The following is a 16,950-nucleotide window of genomic DNA, read 5'->3' on the forward strand; positions in this document are numbered from 1 at the left end:
AGTGTTTCCTGCTCTCAAGGTGGGTGATCGTGTGTGGTTGTCCACGAAGAATTTGAGGTTGAGAGTTCCCAGCATGAAATTTGCACCTCGCTACATCGGTCCCTTCAAGATTGAACAAGTCATCAATCCTGTTGCCTACAGATTACAGTTACCATCCTTCTTGAAAATACCTAGGACATTTCATGTTTCCTTGTTGAAACCGCTGATCCTGAATCCGTTTCATTACGCACTTCCTCTAGCTCCCAAAGTTCAGACTCAACAGGGAGTCAAGTACGAGGTGGCCAAGATTTTGGACTCACGTTTCCGTTACGGTCAGTTACAGTATCTCATTGACTGGAAGGGCTATGGTCCTGAAGAACGCTCTTGGACCAATGCCTCAGACGTCCATGCTCCTGCCTTGGTCCGAAATTTCCACTCAAAGTTTCCTTTAAAGCCTAAGAAGTGTCCTGGGGCCACTCCTAAAGGGGGGGTGCTGTCACGATCCGGGTATCTGGATGCCATTACCTGCCGTTTAAGTGTCTTCTGAGACTGGCCCAGCATTCCAAGTCCGGATCTCATCTGTGTCAACACTCTGCACATCCCTCCTGTCATTCTGATATACTACCACAGCGGCACCATGTTTGAATCCAACATGGCGTCTCCCGTCCTTCGCGGCCTCCGCCGCCGTTCCTGTGTTATTGCTGCAGGTTCTCAGAATAGTGTATCATACCTGCCGCGGCCTCTGCTGCCCTCCAAGTGTCTCAGCATATAACTGTCATCTGGCGTCTCCTGTCCTCCGCGGCCGGCGCCGCCATTATCACTATGTTTGCACATTTCATTTCAAACCAGTTTTCCCTCCAGGTTCCAGCATGGGCGCAGCCATGTTGGATTTGATCACATGCTCCAATTCTTCCACTCCACCATCTCTGGAATCTGCATAATTGCCTAGCCAATGCCTGCATAGCGGCAGGTATAAGTATCCTGTGTCTGGGCCAGATAGATGTCAGTGCTTTGAATGTCATACCTTGTTCCAGTCTCTCTCTCCTGTGGTTTGTTTCTCCAGGTTCCAGTTCCTGTCTCCAGCATCCACAAAGAGACCCGCACCAGCTTTCCATCTTGCGGTGCAGCCTGACTTCCGTGGCTATCCAGTTTCCAGCTATCTACTATCTGCTTCCAGCAGCCAGCTTTCAACCGATTCCAGCTTCTACAAAACACCGGTGCTGATCCAGCGGATCCTATCTTATCAGCAGTATCCACTACCACCGGTAATCATCTATCAGCTATTCAGTTTCTACGCTCCCTAGCATCTCACATCATCCACTCTGTATTTTATCACCTGGCTGGTTCCATCCAGCATCCACTCCGTGACTTTAGTACCTGGCTGATTCCATTCAGCACCCACTCTGTGTTTCATCACCCGGCTGATTCCATTCAGCATCCACTCCGTGTCTTACCACCTGGCTGGTTCCATCCAGCTGATACAGCAGCATACTCAAGTTACAGATTCACCTGTTACAACTACTGGCATGTTCCTCGGCTATCTCCACTACTACAACCAGGCCTGGTAAGGTTTTTTCCATCAAAGGACTTTAACATCTGTTCTAACCTACCAGTGCTCTGTGATACCTTTCATTGTTACGTGTTCCAGGAACTGTGTTATTTGCCACTGTCAGTTGCTAAACCTTGAATGCTGCTTGTTGTTTCACGGAGTCTGTTAAACTTTTATTTTGAATTTTAACCTGGTTGTCATGGTCACACCTTCGGGTAATCATTCTGCACTTACATGTCCAGGGGTCTGATTAACCTCCCAAGTTTAATTTCATCTCAGCCCCTACAACTGAGGCTTCCTCCCGTCAGCCTAAACCCTCAGTTGTGACAAGGACTTGGCGAGTGACTACATCTCCATTTATACTTCATGGTTAGTTACCAGTACAAGAGAGAGATATATCTAAGTCTTATTATAATATTACATATGTTATTGTGAGTGTTCTCAGGAGGGTGGACACAATGATCGTCTGAGACACAATATTATAAAGCCTTTATTAAAAGTTATGTTTTATTATACATACACATTTACAATTAAGTGTCCCAGAGAGTCATCTATTATTTGCAAGATTAATATTGTTACAGAAAAGTCACATTTACATAATGTATTTTATTTCCAGCAGATGGACACACAAGCAGGAATATCTCAGAAGGACATCTAATGTTATCCCCGGATTGTGACATAAAAGAAAATGACAGTAGACAAGAATCTCCAGGAGATAACCCCATTACCCCAATTATACATCCAGCTTTATCAGCTGGTCCCCCTGATCCTGCAAAATGTTCTTCTGATCACTCTGATATTGGTGTATCTGGTACAGTTCTGACAATAGATATAGAGTTTCCCTGTTCTATAGGTGCCAGATTTTTTACACAGAACACAAAGCCTATTAACCCACAGACAGGTAAGGCAAGTGAGAGGCCATTTCTATGTTCTGAGTGTGGGAAATGTTTTGTATACAAATCAGATCTTGTTGCACATCAGAGAAGTCACACAGGTGAGAAGCCATTTCCATGTTCTGAGTGTGGGAAATGTTTTGCACACAAATCAGATCTTATTAAACATCAGAGATATCACACAGGTGAGAAGCCATTTTCATGTTCTGAGTGTGGGAAATGTTTTGCACACAAATCAGATCTTGTTATACATCAGCGAAGTCACACAGGTGAGGAGCCATTTCCATGTTCTGAGTGTGGGAAATGTTTTGCACGCAAATCAGATCTTGTTATACATCAGCGAAGTCACACAGGTGAGAAGCCATTTTCATGTTCTGAGTGTGGGAAATGTTTTGCACACAAATCACATCTTGTTAGACATAACAGAAGTCACACAGGTGAGAAGCCATTTTCTTGCTCTGAGTGTGGGAAATGTTTTATCCAGAAATCACATCTTGTTATACATCAAAGAAGTCACACAGGTGAGAATCCATTTCCATGTTCTGAGTGTGGGAAATGTTTTGCACAGAAATCAGATCTTATTAAACATAAGAGATGTCACACAGGTGAGAAGCCATTTTCTTGCTATGAGTGTGGGAAATGTTTTACTTGGAAATCACAACTTGTTACACATCAGCAAAGTCACAGGTGAGAAGCCATTTCCATGTTCTGATTGTGGGAAATGTTTTGCACACAAATCAGATCTTATTAAGAATGAGAGAAGTCACACAGGTGAGAGGCCATTTTCTTGCTCAGAGTGTGGGAAATGTTTTACATGGAAATTAGATCTTGTTATACAGTTGTGCTCATAAGTTTACATACCCTAGCAGAATTTGTGATTTTCTGGCCATTTTCTGGCCATTTGTCAGCGAATATGAATAGCTCACAAACTTTTCTTTCACTCATGTGGTTGGGTAAAGCCATTTATTGTCAAACAACTGTGTTTACTCTTTTTAAATCATAATGACAACAGAAACTACCCAAATGACCCCGATCAAAAGTTTATCTACATCTCTGACTTTATCTCCCTTTACACTTCCACCCGTCCTCTTCGCTCTTCTAATGCACGCCAACTCTCCTGCCTACAGATTACTTCCTCCCACTCCTCCAAGATTTTTCACGTGCTGCACCACTTTTCTGGGATTCCCTACCTCTCTTTCTCAGACTCTCCACCTCTCTACAAAACTTTAAACAGGCTCTCAAGACCCACTTCACCAAACCCAGCCAAATCTCATCCTAACCATCTGTTCCACGCTCTCTATGTACCCCATCTGTGTCACCCCTGTCTGTCTACCCCTCCCCTTTAGAATGTAAGCTTGAATGTAAGCTCTCACGAGCAGGGCCCTCTTCCCTCATGTGCTTATTCTTTCTTACTTTAAGAATCTTCAACTGCATCAAATCAAGCAGTCTGCTGATGTAACTATGTTTATTTACCCTGTATTTGTCCTATACTGTCATCAACTGTAAGTTGCTGTTTTCCTGTTTGATTATTTGTTTATGTACTCTGTAATTAGGTGCTGTGGAACCCTTGTGGTGCCATATAAATAAAGGATAATAATAATAAAGTCACACAGGTGAGAAGCCATTTTCTTGCTCAGAGTGTGGGAAATGTTTTACACGAAAATTAGATCTTTTTACACATCAGAGAAGTCACACAGGTGAGAAACCATTTCCATGTTCTGAGTTTGGGAAATGTTTTGCACACAAATCAGATCTTATTAAACATGAGAGGTCACACAGGTGAGAGGCCATTTTCTTATTCTGAGTGTGTAAAATGTTTTACACAGAAATCACAACTTGTTATATATCAGCAAAGTCATTTCCATACTCTGAGAAATAAATCAGCACACTAGACATCACTCAGGTGGGAAACCATTTTAATCTTCTGGAGTATCCTTATTGCCATGCATTGCTCTTCAACGTTCTTATATCTTCTATGCTTTTTGCAATATACATGTTACTGCAGGGTGAAATAATCAGATGTCATGCCCTCATCTACCACTGCTATGCAGATGACCTGTCTTTTGCTCTGGGTACTGAGAACCCAGTACCAATCCTACATGGTTGTCTAGCTGAGCTCCAGGTGTGGGTGATGCCATTTAGCTGTGACTCAGTCCTGGTGACTACTGCAATGTCCTCTACCTGGGTCTCCCACCAAAAGAATTGCACCTGTTGTAGCTTGTACAGAATACAGCAGCCAGGCTGTTACCTAACCAGCCCGTTCCTGCCACATAACACCCATTCCCTTCACCGGCTGCCTGTAAGATGGTGACTCTATTACATAATCTTACTGACTCTCCTAGCCTTACATGACCAGGGTCCATGGTACCAGAAGCAGCTTCTGCCTCCTTACTGCACTGCTTTCTAAATTCCACCTGCAGATGAAGGACTGTTACCAGCAGTACCAAGAATCCCCAAGCAGTGCTGAGATGTCAGGGGAGGATACAGGGTGGGTGGCAGTAGTGCTGTAGCGGAGGCTGCCGGAGGCACTGTCTGTGGGTAATATTGTCCCCAAGCAGTGCTGAGGTAAAAGAGGGGGGACACAAGGTGGCGAGCAAGAGGGGAGACAGGGTGGTGGCAGTAGTGGGGGGAGATGGTACAGGTACAGCTCGGTGTGCTGGGGGACACCAGGGGTTTATCCCCAATGTATTTCTAGCCAGACTACCCCCTCCCTTTCATGCACCTGAATTGTACTTCCTAATTGATTTGAGCAACTTACATTTTGTTCTGTTATAGGCCCTACACACCTAGCGATAATTTGAAAGATATGAACGATCTCGTTCATAAATGAACGAGAACTCGTTCATATCTTTCAGTGTGGAGACTACAGCGATGAACGATGCGCGTCCCCGCGCTCGTTCATCGCTGATCTCCCGTCGGCTGTGCATGCAGGCCAATATGGACGATCTCGTCCATATTAGCCTGCACTTCAATGCAGCCGGGTGACGGGGGGAGTGAAGAAACTTCACTCCCCCCGTCACTGCCCCCCCGCCGCCGGGTCGCTCGTCGGCCGTATCCGCCGTCGGGCAGCTCGGCGGCGGGTCGGCCAGTGAGTAGGGCCCTTTAGTGTGGGGGGAGATGGGGCAGTGGCAGTAGTGGGTGGAGACAGGGCAGTGGCAGTAGTGGGGGAGACAGGGCGGATGGTCACAGTGCAGTACCGGGGGCTGCTGGAGGCAGTAAAGAGGTGTATGAGTCCCGCACAGAACCAGTTGATGATTAGACTTAATGATTGTTTCCTTATTTCTAATTAATCCCTTGTATGTGTTACTGTTATTTGCTGTGTCAGCCTTTATGTGTGTTCTGTGTAATAATCCTGAAAGTAGTGCTGCTACCGATCTCATATCATTTGTAGTAACTTAGAAAAGATGAGATATGAGGTGCACTCTGGAAGCTTATAGGGGGTTAATCAGAGATGAACGCAGATGTGACATCACCCAGCCCTCCGGAAAATGGTCCTGGCCCGCCGGCATTCGCCCCTCAGGTATGCGGCCGCAATGTGCGTGTCCGCACGGCCGCTGCACATGTGCATTTTGCCAACACCAGCAAACGGCTGTGGGCCGCTAATGCGGCTGGGTCTGAATGACCCCCATAGGGTTTTGGCTCTCCTGATATGTATCTGTTTTACTTACCTGCAATACTATAATGTAACTGGAATTGTTTCTGTGCTTTAAAGGATATTTTGTCCATGTGCAGAGTAAAGTATTTTTTAAGTTTAAAATATAGAGAAAAATCTGTGTATTAAAGATATGAAATAAAGTTTAAAAACAAAAGATTTCCGTTGAGTCTTTTTATGTGTCTGTGTATTATCTTATTTCCAGATAATTGTCGCTATGGTGACAGAAACAATTTCCTGTTACTGTGTCACTTGTATTGTTACTTTTGTGTCCACATAATATCAGTGTTGCTGTGTATAAATCTCTCGTCTGGTGTGTAAAGGTGGGTACACACACTGGCATTGTGACTGTGCGATTTCCCTTGAACTGTCCGGAGCCCAGAACCACCAATAGTGACTGTATGTACTTGTTATTTTGGCTATGTCCAATTTTGACAGCTCATGTGAATAGTGGATGACATTACGGGAGGGGGGACTCTTTCTGTATGCGTTTCGAGTCTGAGGGGACTCTTTTTCGAGGCATGCCTTGAAAAAGGCACCCAAGACTTGAAACGCGTTGCCCAAAGAAGGTCTTTACACAGGTGAGGTGGATTTGTGTCTCCCATGTAAGGTAAGACCTATTTTATTTCTCTATATTTGGCATTTGGAGCTTCATTACCGGACCTCAGCTCAACAAAATCATATATTCTTCCTTGCTGGGATCTCACACAGCCCCCTCCCCCTAAGGCTTGTATGTTTATTTTTTCAACCATTTTAAACAATTTGTGAAATAAATTGTACCTTTATTGCATCACTGTTCAAGTCTATTTGACGCAGAGACCTTTATATGTGGAGTTATGCTGTATTCATTGTGAGTAATGGTACGCTTGAGACGTATCTTATGAAAACGATACCTTGATGTGTGTTATACTGTTCCTCACTATGTAAGTGAGGTATGCTGTTCCTAAGATCACCTGCATATCTTATTTATGGGGTTAAGATATAAAGAAACCATTATCAGGGTTATAGCACATCATATTGTGTCAGTGAGGTACGCCACCTCTAATCTACTAAAAAAAGATCATTCACTTTCATAAGGAGTACCACATTATAATCTCATGTATAGAATAATCTTGAACATACAGTGGGGCAAAAAAGTATTTGGACAGCCGCCGATTGTGCAAGTTGACCCACTTAAAAAGATGAGAGGTCTGTAATTTCCATCATAGACTTCACCTGTGAGAGACAGAATCTGGAAATCACATTGTATGATTGTTACACTATTTATTTGTTTATTCTTGTGGAAAAAAAATATTTGGACAATCAAAAAGTTTAACTCGACACTTTGTAATATAACATCGGTTGGCAATTACAGAAGTCAAATGTTTCCTGTAGTTCTTGACCAGGTTTGCACACACTGTAGCAGGTATTTTGGCTGGGTGTAGTATGTCTGACTGGCAGTTAGGAGACCGCCGGTCAGCATACCGACGCTGGGATCCCGGAGGGAAGGTTGAGTGCAGCAAGCCCCTTGCGGGCTCGGTGGCGACCTGAGGTTACCACGGGTTCTATTCCCACTCTATGGGTGTCGTGGACACCCACGAATAGAAATAGTCCCTGTTGGTCGGCATGCCGACCATCGGGATAGTGAGGGGGCGGGATGTCGGTGGAGGTCATGTGACTGTCTGTCTCCCGACCGCCTGTCACATGAATACCACCCATTTTGGCCTGTTCTTCCATGCAGATCTTCTCTAGATCTGTCGTGTTTTGGGGCTGTCCCCGGGCAACACGGACGTTCAACTCCCTCCACACATTTTCTACTGGGTTGAGGTCTGGAGAGTGGCTAGGCCACTCAAGGACTTTGAAATGCTTCTTACGGAGCCACTCCTTAGTTGCCCGGGTGGTGTGTTTAGGGTCATTATCATGCTGGTGTTATGATTACAGCACTCCTGACCAGAGGAGATCTTATGACAATGATCAGAGCGCTGGAATGGAATGTTGGTAACGGGAGCAGGAAAGACTAGTTGCCCCTGGCGCCCTAACTCTATTGTCTCACCCGTGCTATCGGAGATCCCTTGCGAGACTATGGTTTCTTGAGCCCATGGCAGCCATGTTTGAAGGGCGGATTATGTCTGCCCAACTCCGGTGCCCCCCGGTCTTAATGAGAGACAAAGGGAAATCCGAGGCAGGATGATAACAAGAGGACCTCTGACTGACAACAGGCCAGGGGCAACAAGCTAACTAGCAAAGACCTGAAGTATGTGCGGAAAAACCGCCAGGGAAAAGGACAACCAAAAATCCACTTGTCCAATACTCCTACCCAGCACCGCCGGATACCAGAGTGGACCTGTGGAAGCGGAACCCTCCGCAAAATGCTCCAAAACACAAATAATAAATGGTAAAGCGGCCAAGCCGCAACACACGGCAAAGCCGCGACTCACGAACACCACTGGATGTTAAACGGTGATCAATCAGGACTCCAGGAACAAGATGACAACTTCCGAGTACAGGACTACTGAATACTGGAACGACCGGATACAGCAAGACTGGAAACAGACTCAGCAAACAATGACAGCATGCAGGAAGCTATTACCGGCGTCTGTGAGAAGCCCTGGGAGTGCATATAAACAGGAGTCCTCCAATCAGCTGCTGACAGGGCTTGATTACATAAATGCCGTGCAGCTGCCTTGCTGCACGGCCTGGAAACAGGTGCACAATCATTTTAACTGGACCCAGCAACGGGGAACGCGGTCCGCCAGTGGTGTCCCCGTTGCTAGGGTCCGTGCGGCTCAGTGCGCCCGGCGTCTAGCATTGCCAGGGAGCCGGCGGCTGTACGCGTACGGCGTCCCTGGTTGCTAGGCGCCGGGCCGCACCGACGAGCGGACCCCGGCGCCTAACAGCTGGAAGACCCAGCCACGTTCCATCTTCAATGCTCTTACTGAGGGAAGGAGATTTTTGCCCAAAATCTCACGATACATGGCCCCATTCATCCTCACCTTAATACGGATCATTCATCCTGTCCCCTTTGCAGAAAAGCAGCCCCAAGGCATGATGTTTCCACCCCCATGCTTTACAATGGGTATGGTGTTCTTGGGATGCCATTCATCATTCTTCTCCCTCCAAACACGGCGAGTGGAGTTTATACCAAAAAGTTTGATTTAGCTCTCATCTGACCACATTACCTTCTCCCAGTCCTCCTCTGGATCATCCAGGTGGTCACTGGCAAACTTTAGATGGGCCTGGACATGTGCTGGCTTAAGCAGGGGAACCTTTCGGGCGCTGCAGGATTTCAATCCATGACGACGTGTGTTACTAATGGTAACCTTTGTGACTGTGGTCCCAGCTCTCTTAAGGTCATTGACCAGATCCCACCATGTAGTTTTGGGCTGATTCATCACCACCCTCAAGATCATTGATACCCCACGAGGTGAGATCTTGCATGGAACCCCAGGTCGAGGGAGATTGTCAGTGATCTTGTATTTCTTCCATTTTTTAATAATTGCGCCAACAGTTGATCTCTTCTCACCAAGCTGCTTGCCTATTGTCGAGTAGCTCATCCCAGCCTTGTGCAGCTCTATAATTTTGTCCCTGGTGTCCTTAGACAGTTCTCTGGTCTTAGCCATGGTGGAGAGGTAGAAGTCTGACTGAGGGTGTGGACAAGTGTCTTTTATACAGATAACCAGTTCAAACAGGAGCCATTAATACAGGTAACGAGTGAAGGATAGAAGAGCTTCTTAAAGAATAGTAAAAGGTCTGTGAGAGCCAGAAATCTTGCTGCTTGGTAGGTGTCCAAATATTTATTTTCCACAAGAATATACAAGTAAATTGTTTAAAAATCGTACAATGTGATTTCTTGTGTTTTTTTTTTTTTTTTTGCAGATTCTGTCTCTCACAGGTGAAGTGTACCTATGATGGAAATTACAGACCTCTCTCATCTTTTTAAGTGGGTAAACTTGTACAATCGGTGGCTGTCCAAATACTTTTTTGTCCCACTGTAGATACATCCATATTTTTCATTGGAAGTTTTTAGACATCATTTCCTGACCATTATGCCTTCTATGTACCTGTGGGTCCACTGTGATAGCACAAAAAGAGGATGTCTATTGGATCAAGGAATTCCAGTTGTCCTAATTAACTTAGGATAAGTATTAAATATAATTTTCCGTATCATTTACCACACTTCCATTTGTATAGGCACCATCCTATTCACATTCCCCTGTTTCTATAGTTCTAATTTTGACTTGTTGGGATAAGTCCTTTCTCGGGCTGGGTCCACAGGTTATCCACAGGATAACATTGGGATATGCCGGAGCAACAGCGGATTGGCACCAAATAGTCACGAGCTTTCTGGCCTCCCAGGATGCATTGGGCTCGTCCATATAATCCCGCCCACCGACTCAGTCTAATCAGTTTTTTGTTTGGTGCGGCAGGAGCCGGACCATGGTCACAGGGCTGCTGTTAAGGCAGCCCTAAGCTTTATTATTTTATTTTTTATAGTCTTACTATGTTTTGAGTGATCTTAACAGCGTCTTAAACGCATGCTGGAAAGAGTCGCTCCAACAACTCTCCACCGAGTCGCAACAATGCTTACCTACGGGTACAGTGCTGTCTCGGCGGGCGTCTGTGTCGGATGTTCTAGCAGTCCAGCAGATGTTACCAGGCTGTGGTCGGATCACGGGGAGAAGGTAAGGCATCGGTTCCACTTACTAGAGGAATTCGGACACAGCTGCACTGTATTGGAGGAGACTACAAATAGTGGTTGATGCACCACCACCATGGGTGCTCCAACACTAGGCTTTAGGGATCATAGGCGTCAGGACCAGGATGAGGCCACGATCCCTAGGATTGATGTAAGCAGGGGGGAGTCAGACGCTCTCCTGGTCGCCCCTCCCCCAGTTCATGACCAGTTTCTGGGCATCTCCCGTCCATGAACTGATGACCTCACTTCTGGCTCAGACGCTACCACGAGGAAACTCGGTCACAGCTTAGGCCGCTGCGGTTGTGTACACTAGTGTTACTGCTGAGACCGGGTCGTAGACAGGAGTGTCTGCATACACTAGTGGTTCAATGAGCGTCTGTGTCCTTTATCAGTTACCAGAGCGGCAGTGTACACCAGTAGCGTCTGGATCCACTCAGCGTCTGTTAAGCGTATTGATTGATCCTGGAAGTGGGGTGAGTCTCCCTGTATCCCACTCTACTGAGTAAGGGTTATACAGTACTAAGATTCTATCTACTGTGTTAGTATGAATAGGTAATTTTGGTACATAGTGCATATGAGGCCTGCACAGTACTGTTGTTTTCTGCATAATATGTCTGAAAAACTTTTTGAAATAATGGTTTACAAAGAGATTACGGTAGTTGTACTCCTACATACTGGGAAAGTATTTGTGGTTGATTATATACTTATATGACAATGTCTAATATATAACATGTGACTGACTGCTAGTGTGATTGCTGACTTTTATATGTTTGTCTGTATTTTCTGAACCTCAATGCTGGTGCTTGGGTTGGGGTCAGATTGATATCACTTCTATATTTATATAAAGTGCATTTCAGTCACAGAGTGTGTAGTATATTGTATAAAACAGATTATTTACCATGTCTGTGAGCGGCAAAAGTGACGAGGATACTTTATCAGGGACTCCTACACATTTAACATGTTTATCTTGTAAAGTGGTGATGTTAACCCAGTATCTAACTTATGAGGGGTTATGTGCAAACTGTTTTGCGTTTCAGCAAAGTAAAAGACAGGTTCCGGTTCAGCAACCAGTAGATCCACTGTGGGGTGTGTTCGCACAAACCTTGTCTAGTGTAGCTGACAGATTAGCACCTGCAGTTCCACCCCCGGGAATAGGTTACACTATTAACCCATACATGCAGCTCCCTTCTTGTGGTTTATCTCCAGCAGCTGCAACAAGTCAGAAGGCTGTTAAAACCAGGGTAGATACATCTATGTTACAGACTACACAAGATGATACAACAGATGAGGATACAGTGTATTCAAATACTCCATATAATGAACAGTCGGAGGGTTTCAGCTCAGAGGATATAGCTGAGCTTATTGATGCCATGAAGGCTGTTCTGTCTCTGGAAGAATCAGCTAAGGCAATATCAAAATCTAAAGCACCTGTGTTTAAACGTCCAAAAACAGTTAAGATTGAGTTTCCAGGGTCAGAGGAAATGGCGGAAATTATGGAAGAGCCTTGGGCTACACCCAATAAGAAGTATAGAATTCTGAAAAGATGGGATTCTTACTATCTTTTTCCGATTGCGGACTGTTCAAAAAGAGAAGTTCCTCCTAAAGTAGATGCACACGTCGTGCGACTTGTGCGAAAACCTATTTTACCGTTGCCGTCTACCTCACTAAATGATGTCACAGATAGAAGAGTGGATGGTTTCTTGAAAAACATATTTTCTCTATCAGGGGCTGTTGTAAGGCCAGCTATGGCTTCAACCTGGATGGCAAAAGCGATGGTAGAATGGGCGGAGTAACTAGAAAGTGGCCTTTCGGCACCTACCAGGGAACAAGAATCTCATCTAGGCCATATAAAACAAGCTGCACTATAATTAGAAGAAGTAGCAATTGATATGGGTACGATTGCTTCTAAAGCATCAGCCTTAACGGTAGCCGCTCGCAGAACAATTTGGCTATGTACCTGGAAAGCAGATGCAGAATCCAAGAAGGTTCTGGAAGCTTTGCCTTTCGTTGGTAATATTCTATTTGGAAAGGAATTGACAGATATTCTGGAATCGGAAGCCGAATCCAAGAAGGTCAGGTTTCCGGCCAGTTATAACCCTAAGCCTGGGGGTTCGAAATTTCGGCCATTTCGATGGCAAGATAGAGCAAAGGGAAATGATGGATCTATGCAACCCCAGTACAATAAATCTGCTAGGGGTAAGAAGCAATGGCCACCAGATGGACAGCTTCCAAGCCAGAACAGAAGCCATCAGCCTGAGGGTGCGGGCCTCCACCTGGGGGACTCCAGGGTTGGGGGCTGACTCCTTCACTTTGCACACATATAGGAGCAGTCGACAACAGATGCTTGGGTGCAGAAGGTGTTATCTCTGAGTTATGGTTTCCCTTTCAAGAAGCAGCCTCAAGGTTTTTTTTTGCACCAGCCCATCTCATATAAAATTGAAGGCCAGTGCCCTGCAAGTAGCAGTTCAGAAATTGCTTCAGTCTGGGGTAATTATCCCAGTACACCCCCCCCCCCCCTAGCACAATGGGGACTGGGTTTTACTCAAACCTATTTTTGATTCAGAAATCAAATGGATCATTCTGACCACTTCTTATTCTCAAAATGTTAAGCAAATACATTTGGGTCCCAAGGTAACGCTCCATAATTTTGGCCATGGAACCAGGGGATTACATGGTATCTCTGGACATACAGGATGCTTACCTACATGTGCTCATAACACAGTCCCATCCGTGTTACCTCAGGGTAGCCATCCTCCAGCAACATTTTCAGTTCCAGGCTTTGCCATTTTGGCTAGCAACAGCCCCCAGAGTATTTACCAAGATTATGGTGGTCATGGCAGCTTATCTCCGCAAGCAGGGGATAAGAATTTTTCCATACCTCGACGATCTTCTAATCCTGGCACAATCCCAGGAATTGCTTTTGAGCCATCTCCAACACACAATAACTTGTCTACAGAGACACGGATGGCCCATAAATTGGGCAAAGTCGTCTCTGATTCCATCACAATGGATGGTTCACTTGGGGGCTATATTGGATGCAAGTCTACAAAGAATAATCTTACCTTGGAAAAAGATATCGAAGGTGCAAGTAATGACTCAGGAATTTCTGCAGTCAGACTATATCAATCCATGCAGCAATGCGAGTGATGGGTCTGATGGTGTCAACATTCGACATGGTGGAATATGCACAATTCCACTCAAGACCTCTGCAGCAGCTGATTCTGATCAGATGGAATGGAAGATATCAGACAATAAAAAATCAGATGATAAAGCTTCCAGTAAACGTAAATAGGTCACTAACCTGGTGGCTACACACGGACCATCTAGACAAGGGGAGACCCTTTTAGATATCAGATTGGCAAATCTTCACAACGGATGCCAGTCTTCAGGGCTGGGGAGCAGTGTCCGAAAGGCTTTGGTTCCAGGGAAAATGGACCACAGAGGAAAGATGCCTGCCAATAAATCTGTTGGAAATAAGGGACATATATATGGCTCTAGTTCAGGCAAAGGATATTCTGAGAGGAAGACCAGTCCAGATCTGCTCAGACAATGCAACAGCAGTAGCGTACCTCAACCATCAAGGAGGAACTCACAACAAAAAATTGATGGAGGAAGTAAGTCACATACTAAGGTGGGCAGAACTCCATCTTCCGGCATTGGCTGCAGTGTTTGTTCCAGGAGTACTGAACAGAGAAGCAGACTTTCTCAGTTAAAACACCATTCAGGAAACCGAATGGGCACTACACCCGGAAGTATTTCAGACTCTAGTAAACAAATGGGGTCTGCCAGAGATAGATCTCATGGTGTCCTGTCTGAACAACAAAGCTCCGGCATACGGGTCAAGAACAAAGGATCCCGGGGCGATGTCCATGGAAGCTCCAATTCTGCTCCCTCAATGTCCAGATCTACTGAGGCAGGGTCCTTGTTATCACAGCCATCTGGATTGACTGTCTTTGACAGCGTGGCTGTTGAAATCTCTATCCTAAAGTCAAGAGGATTTTCACAACAGGTCATTCAAACCATGCTTAAAGCAAAAAAGCCTTCTTCAGCTTGTACTTATCATCGAATATGGCAAGCCTATGTTCATTGGTGTAGCGAAAGAGGTATGGAGCCAAGATCCTTTACAGCATCCAGGATATTGGATTTCCTTCAAGCAGGAATGGATAAGGGTTTAAAGGTGGCTTCCTTGAGAGTTCAAGTATCAGCATTAACTGTATGGTTTCAGAGAAAGATTGCTAACCTACAGGATGTGTGTACTTTTTTTCAGGGAATATTGCACATTCAACCACCTTTTGTTCCTCCTGCGGTACCCTGGGATTTAAATTTGGTTCTCAAGGTCCTTCAGGGGGCTCCGTTTGAATCACTGAAGAAAGCAGATCTTAAATGGTTGACAGCTAAAGTTCTCTTTCTACTGACCATGGCATCAGCTAGAAGAGTGTCAGATTCAGGAGCGCTGTCATGTAAGTCTCCTTTTCTGATCTTTTATCCAGATAAAGCAGTTCTCAGAACTAGATCTGGTTATCTTCCGATGGTGGTCTCAAAGTTTCACCTTAACAAAGAGATTGTAGTCCTGGCTTTTCAGGTATCTGGACTTTCAGCGGGAGAAGCGTCGCTGGATGTAGTCCGTGCATTAAGAATCTACGTAGATTGTACCAGTCCCATAAGAAAGAAAGATTCTCTATTCATTCTCTACGGATTTCACAAAAGAGGATGACCTGCTAGTAAACAGACGCTGGCAAGATGGCTTCGAATGACAATTTCGGAAGCATATTTTCGTGCTGATCTCCCTGTTACAGCTAATGTCTCTGCTCACTCTACATGTAAGGTAGGTCCTTCATGGGCAGCACAACGTGGGGCTTCAGAGAAAAGATTTGTAAGGCAGCCACATGGTCTTCCATCAACACATTCATTAGACATTACGACTTGGATACTTTTGCCTCTCATGATGCTGAATTCGGGTGAAAGGTTCTCCTGTCTAATCAGGAGCGTCCCCACCACTAAAAATGTCTTTCGGAATCCCAATGTTATCCTGCGGATAACATGTGGACCCAACTGGAGAAATATACGTTATGGAAAGAAATTACAGTTGATAACGGAATTTCTCCTATGTCCACAGGTATCCACAGGGATCCCACCCTGACGCACCTGATTTGAGGATCTTTACAAGCACTAACCTCTTACCTCTTGTATGGAAGGGTGTGCATGTGTGTTCTTCTCACCTGAATAGGGTTCTACATAATGCTCCCACCTAAATGATGTGAAAAAACTGATTTGACTGAGTCGATGGGCGGGATTATATGGATGGCCCCGATGCATCCTGGGAGGCCAAAAAGCTCATGACTATTTAGTGCCAATCCTCTGTCGCTTCGGCATATCCCAATGTTATCCTGTGGACATAGGAGAAATTCTGGTATCAACGGTAAGTTCTTACCATAACGCAGGGATAGGGAACCTTCGGCCCTCCAGCTGTTGTTGAACTACACATTCCAGCATGCCCTACAGCAGTTTTAGCATGGTCAAATAGCAAAACTGTAGCAAGGCATGCTGGTATGTGTAGTTCAATAACAGCTGGAGGGCCGAAGGTTCCCCATCCCTGCCATAACGTATATTTTTGTTAAAATAAGAGGCAGCCACTGTACCAAACGAAGCACCAGGAAGACTCCTACCTGCATTTTACAACAAGAAAAAGAGAATTGTTTGGGCCAAGAAACACAAGGAACGGACATTAGACAAGTGATAAAATGTACTTTAGTCTAATGAGTCCAAATGTGAGATTTTTGGTTCCAACCGCCGTGACTTTGTGAGACGCAGAGAAGGTGAGCGGATGGTTTCTGCTAGAGATAAGTGGGTTCGGTTTTACTTGGTTCTCAAAACGCCATCTTATTGGCTTACGGACATCACGTGTTTGGGATAGCCAATAAGAAAAATCCAAATAAAACCGGCGTTAATTCTGGCGTTACTATCTTAATATCAGTCTGACATTCATCCTAAATAGCTGTGATGTCAGGGTAACTGCTTCAAATCCCGAGCTCAGCCTGTGTTTATAGTATTGGTCATTTTCCGCCTGATATTGATATTAGTGACATTCTCAGAATACGCTTTGAGAAAAGTCTGCTGTTCAAAAATCTAAGCAGGATCGATAGTCTAATGGTCAAGCGTCCTTCCCACAGTGATGTACCCTGCGGACAGCGATGTACCCTGC

At 45.1% G+C, this 16,950-nt stretch overlaps 1 protein-coding gene across 1 annotated transcript in view; it reads left to right on the top strand.

Moving 5' to 3' along the window:
- The window catches only part of LOC134983529 (uncharacterized), a 166,272-nt gene that overhangs the window by 42,790 nt on the left and 106,532 nt on the right, over positions 1–16,950 (top strand). The window contains exons 3-4 of the mRNA XM_063949184.1: positions 2,145–3,100; positions 11,786–12,352. Coding sequence (XP_063805254.1) covers positions 2,145–3,100; positions 11,786–12,352 — 1,523 coding nt within the window. The remainder of the gene's footprint in view (positions 1–2,144; positions 3,101–11,785; positions 12,353–16,950) is intronic.

This window comes from Pseudophryne corroboree, assembly GCF_028390025.1.
Source record: "Pseudophryne corroboree isolate aPseCor3 chromosome 3 unlocalized genomic scaffold, aPseCor3.hap2 SUPER_3_unloc_17, whole genome shotgun sequence".
Taxonomy (NCBI): domain Eukaryota; kingdom Metazoa; phylum Chordata; class Amphibia; order Anura; family Myobatrachidae; genus Pseudophryne; species Pseudophryne corroboree.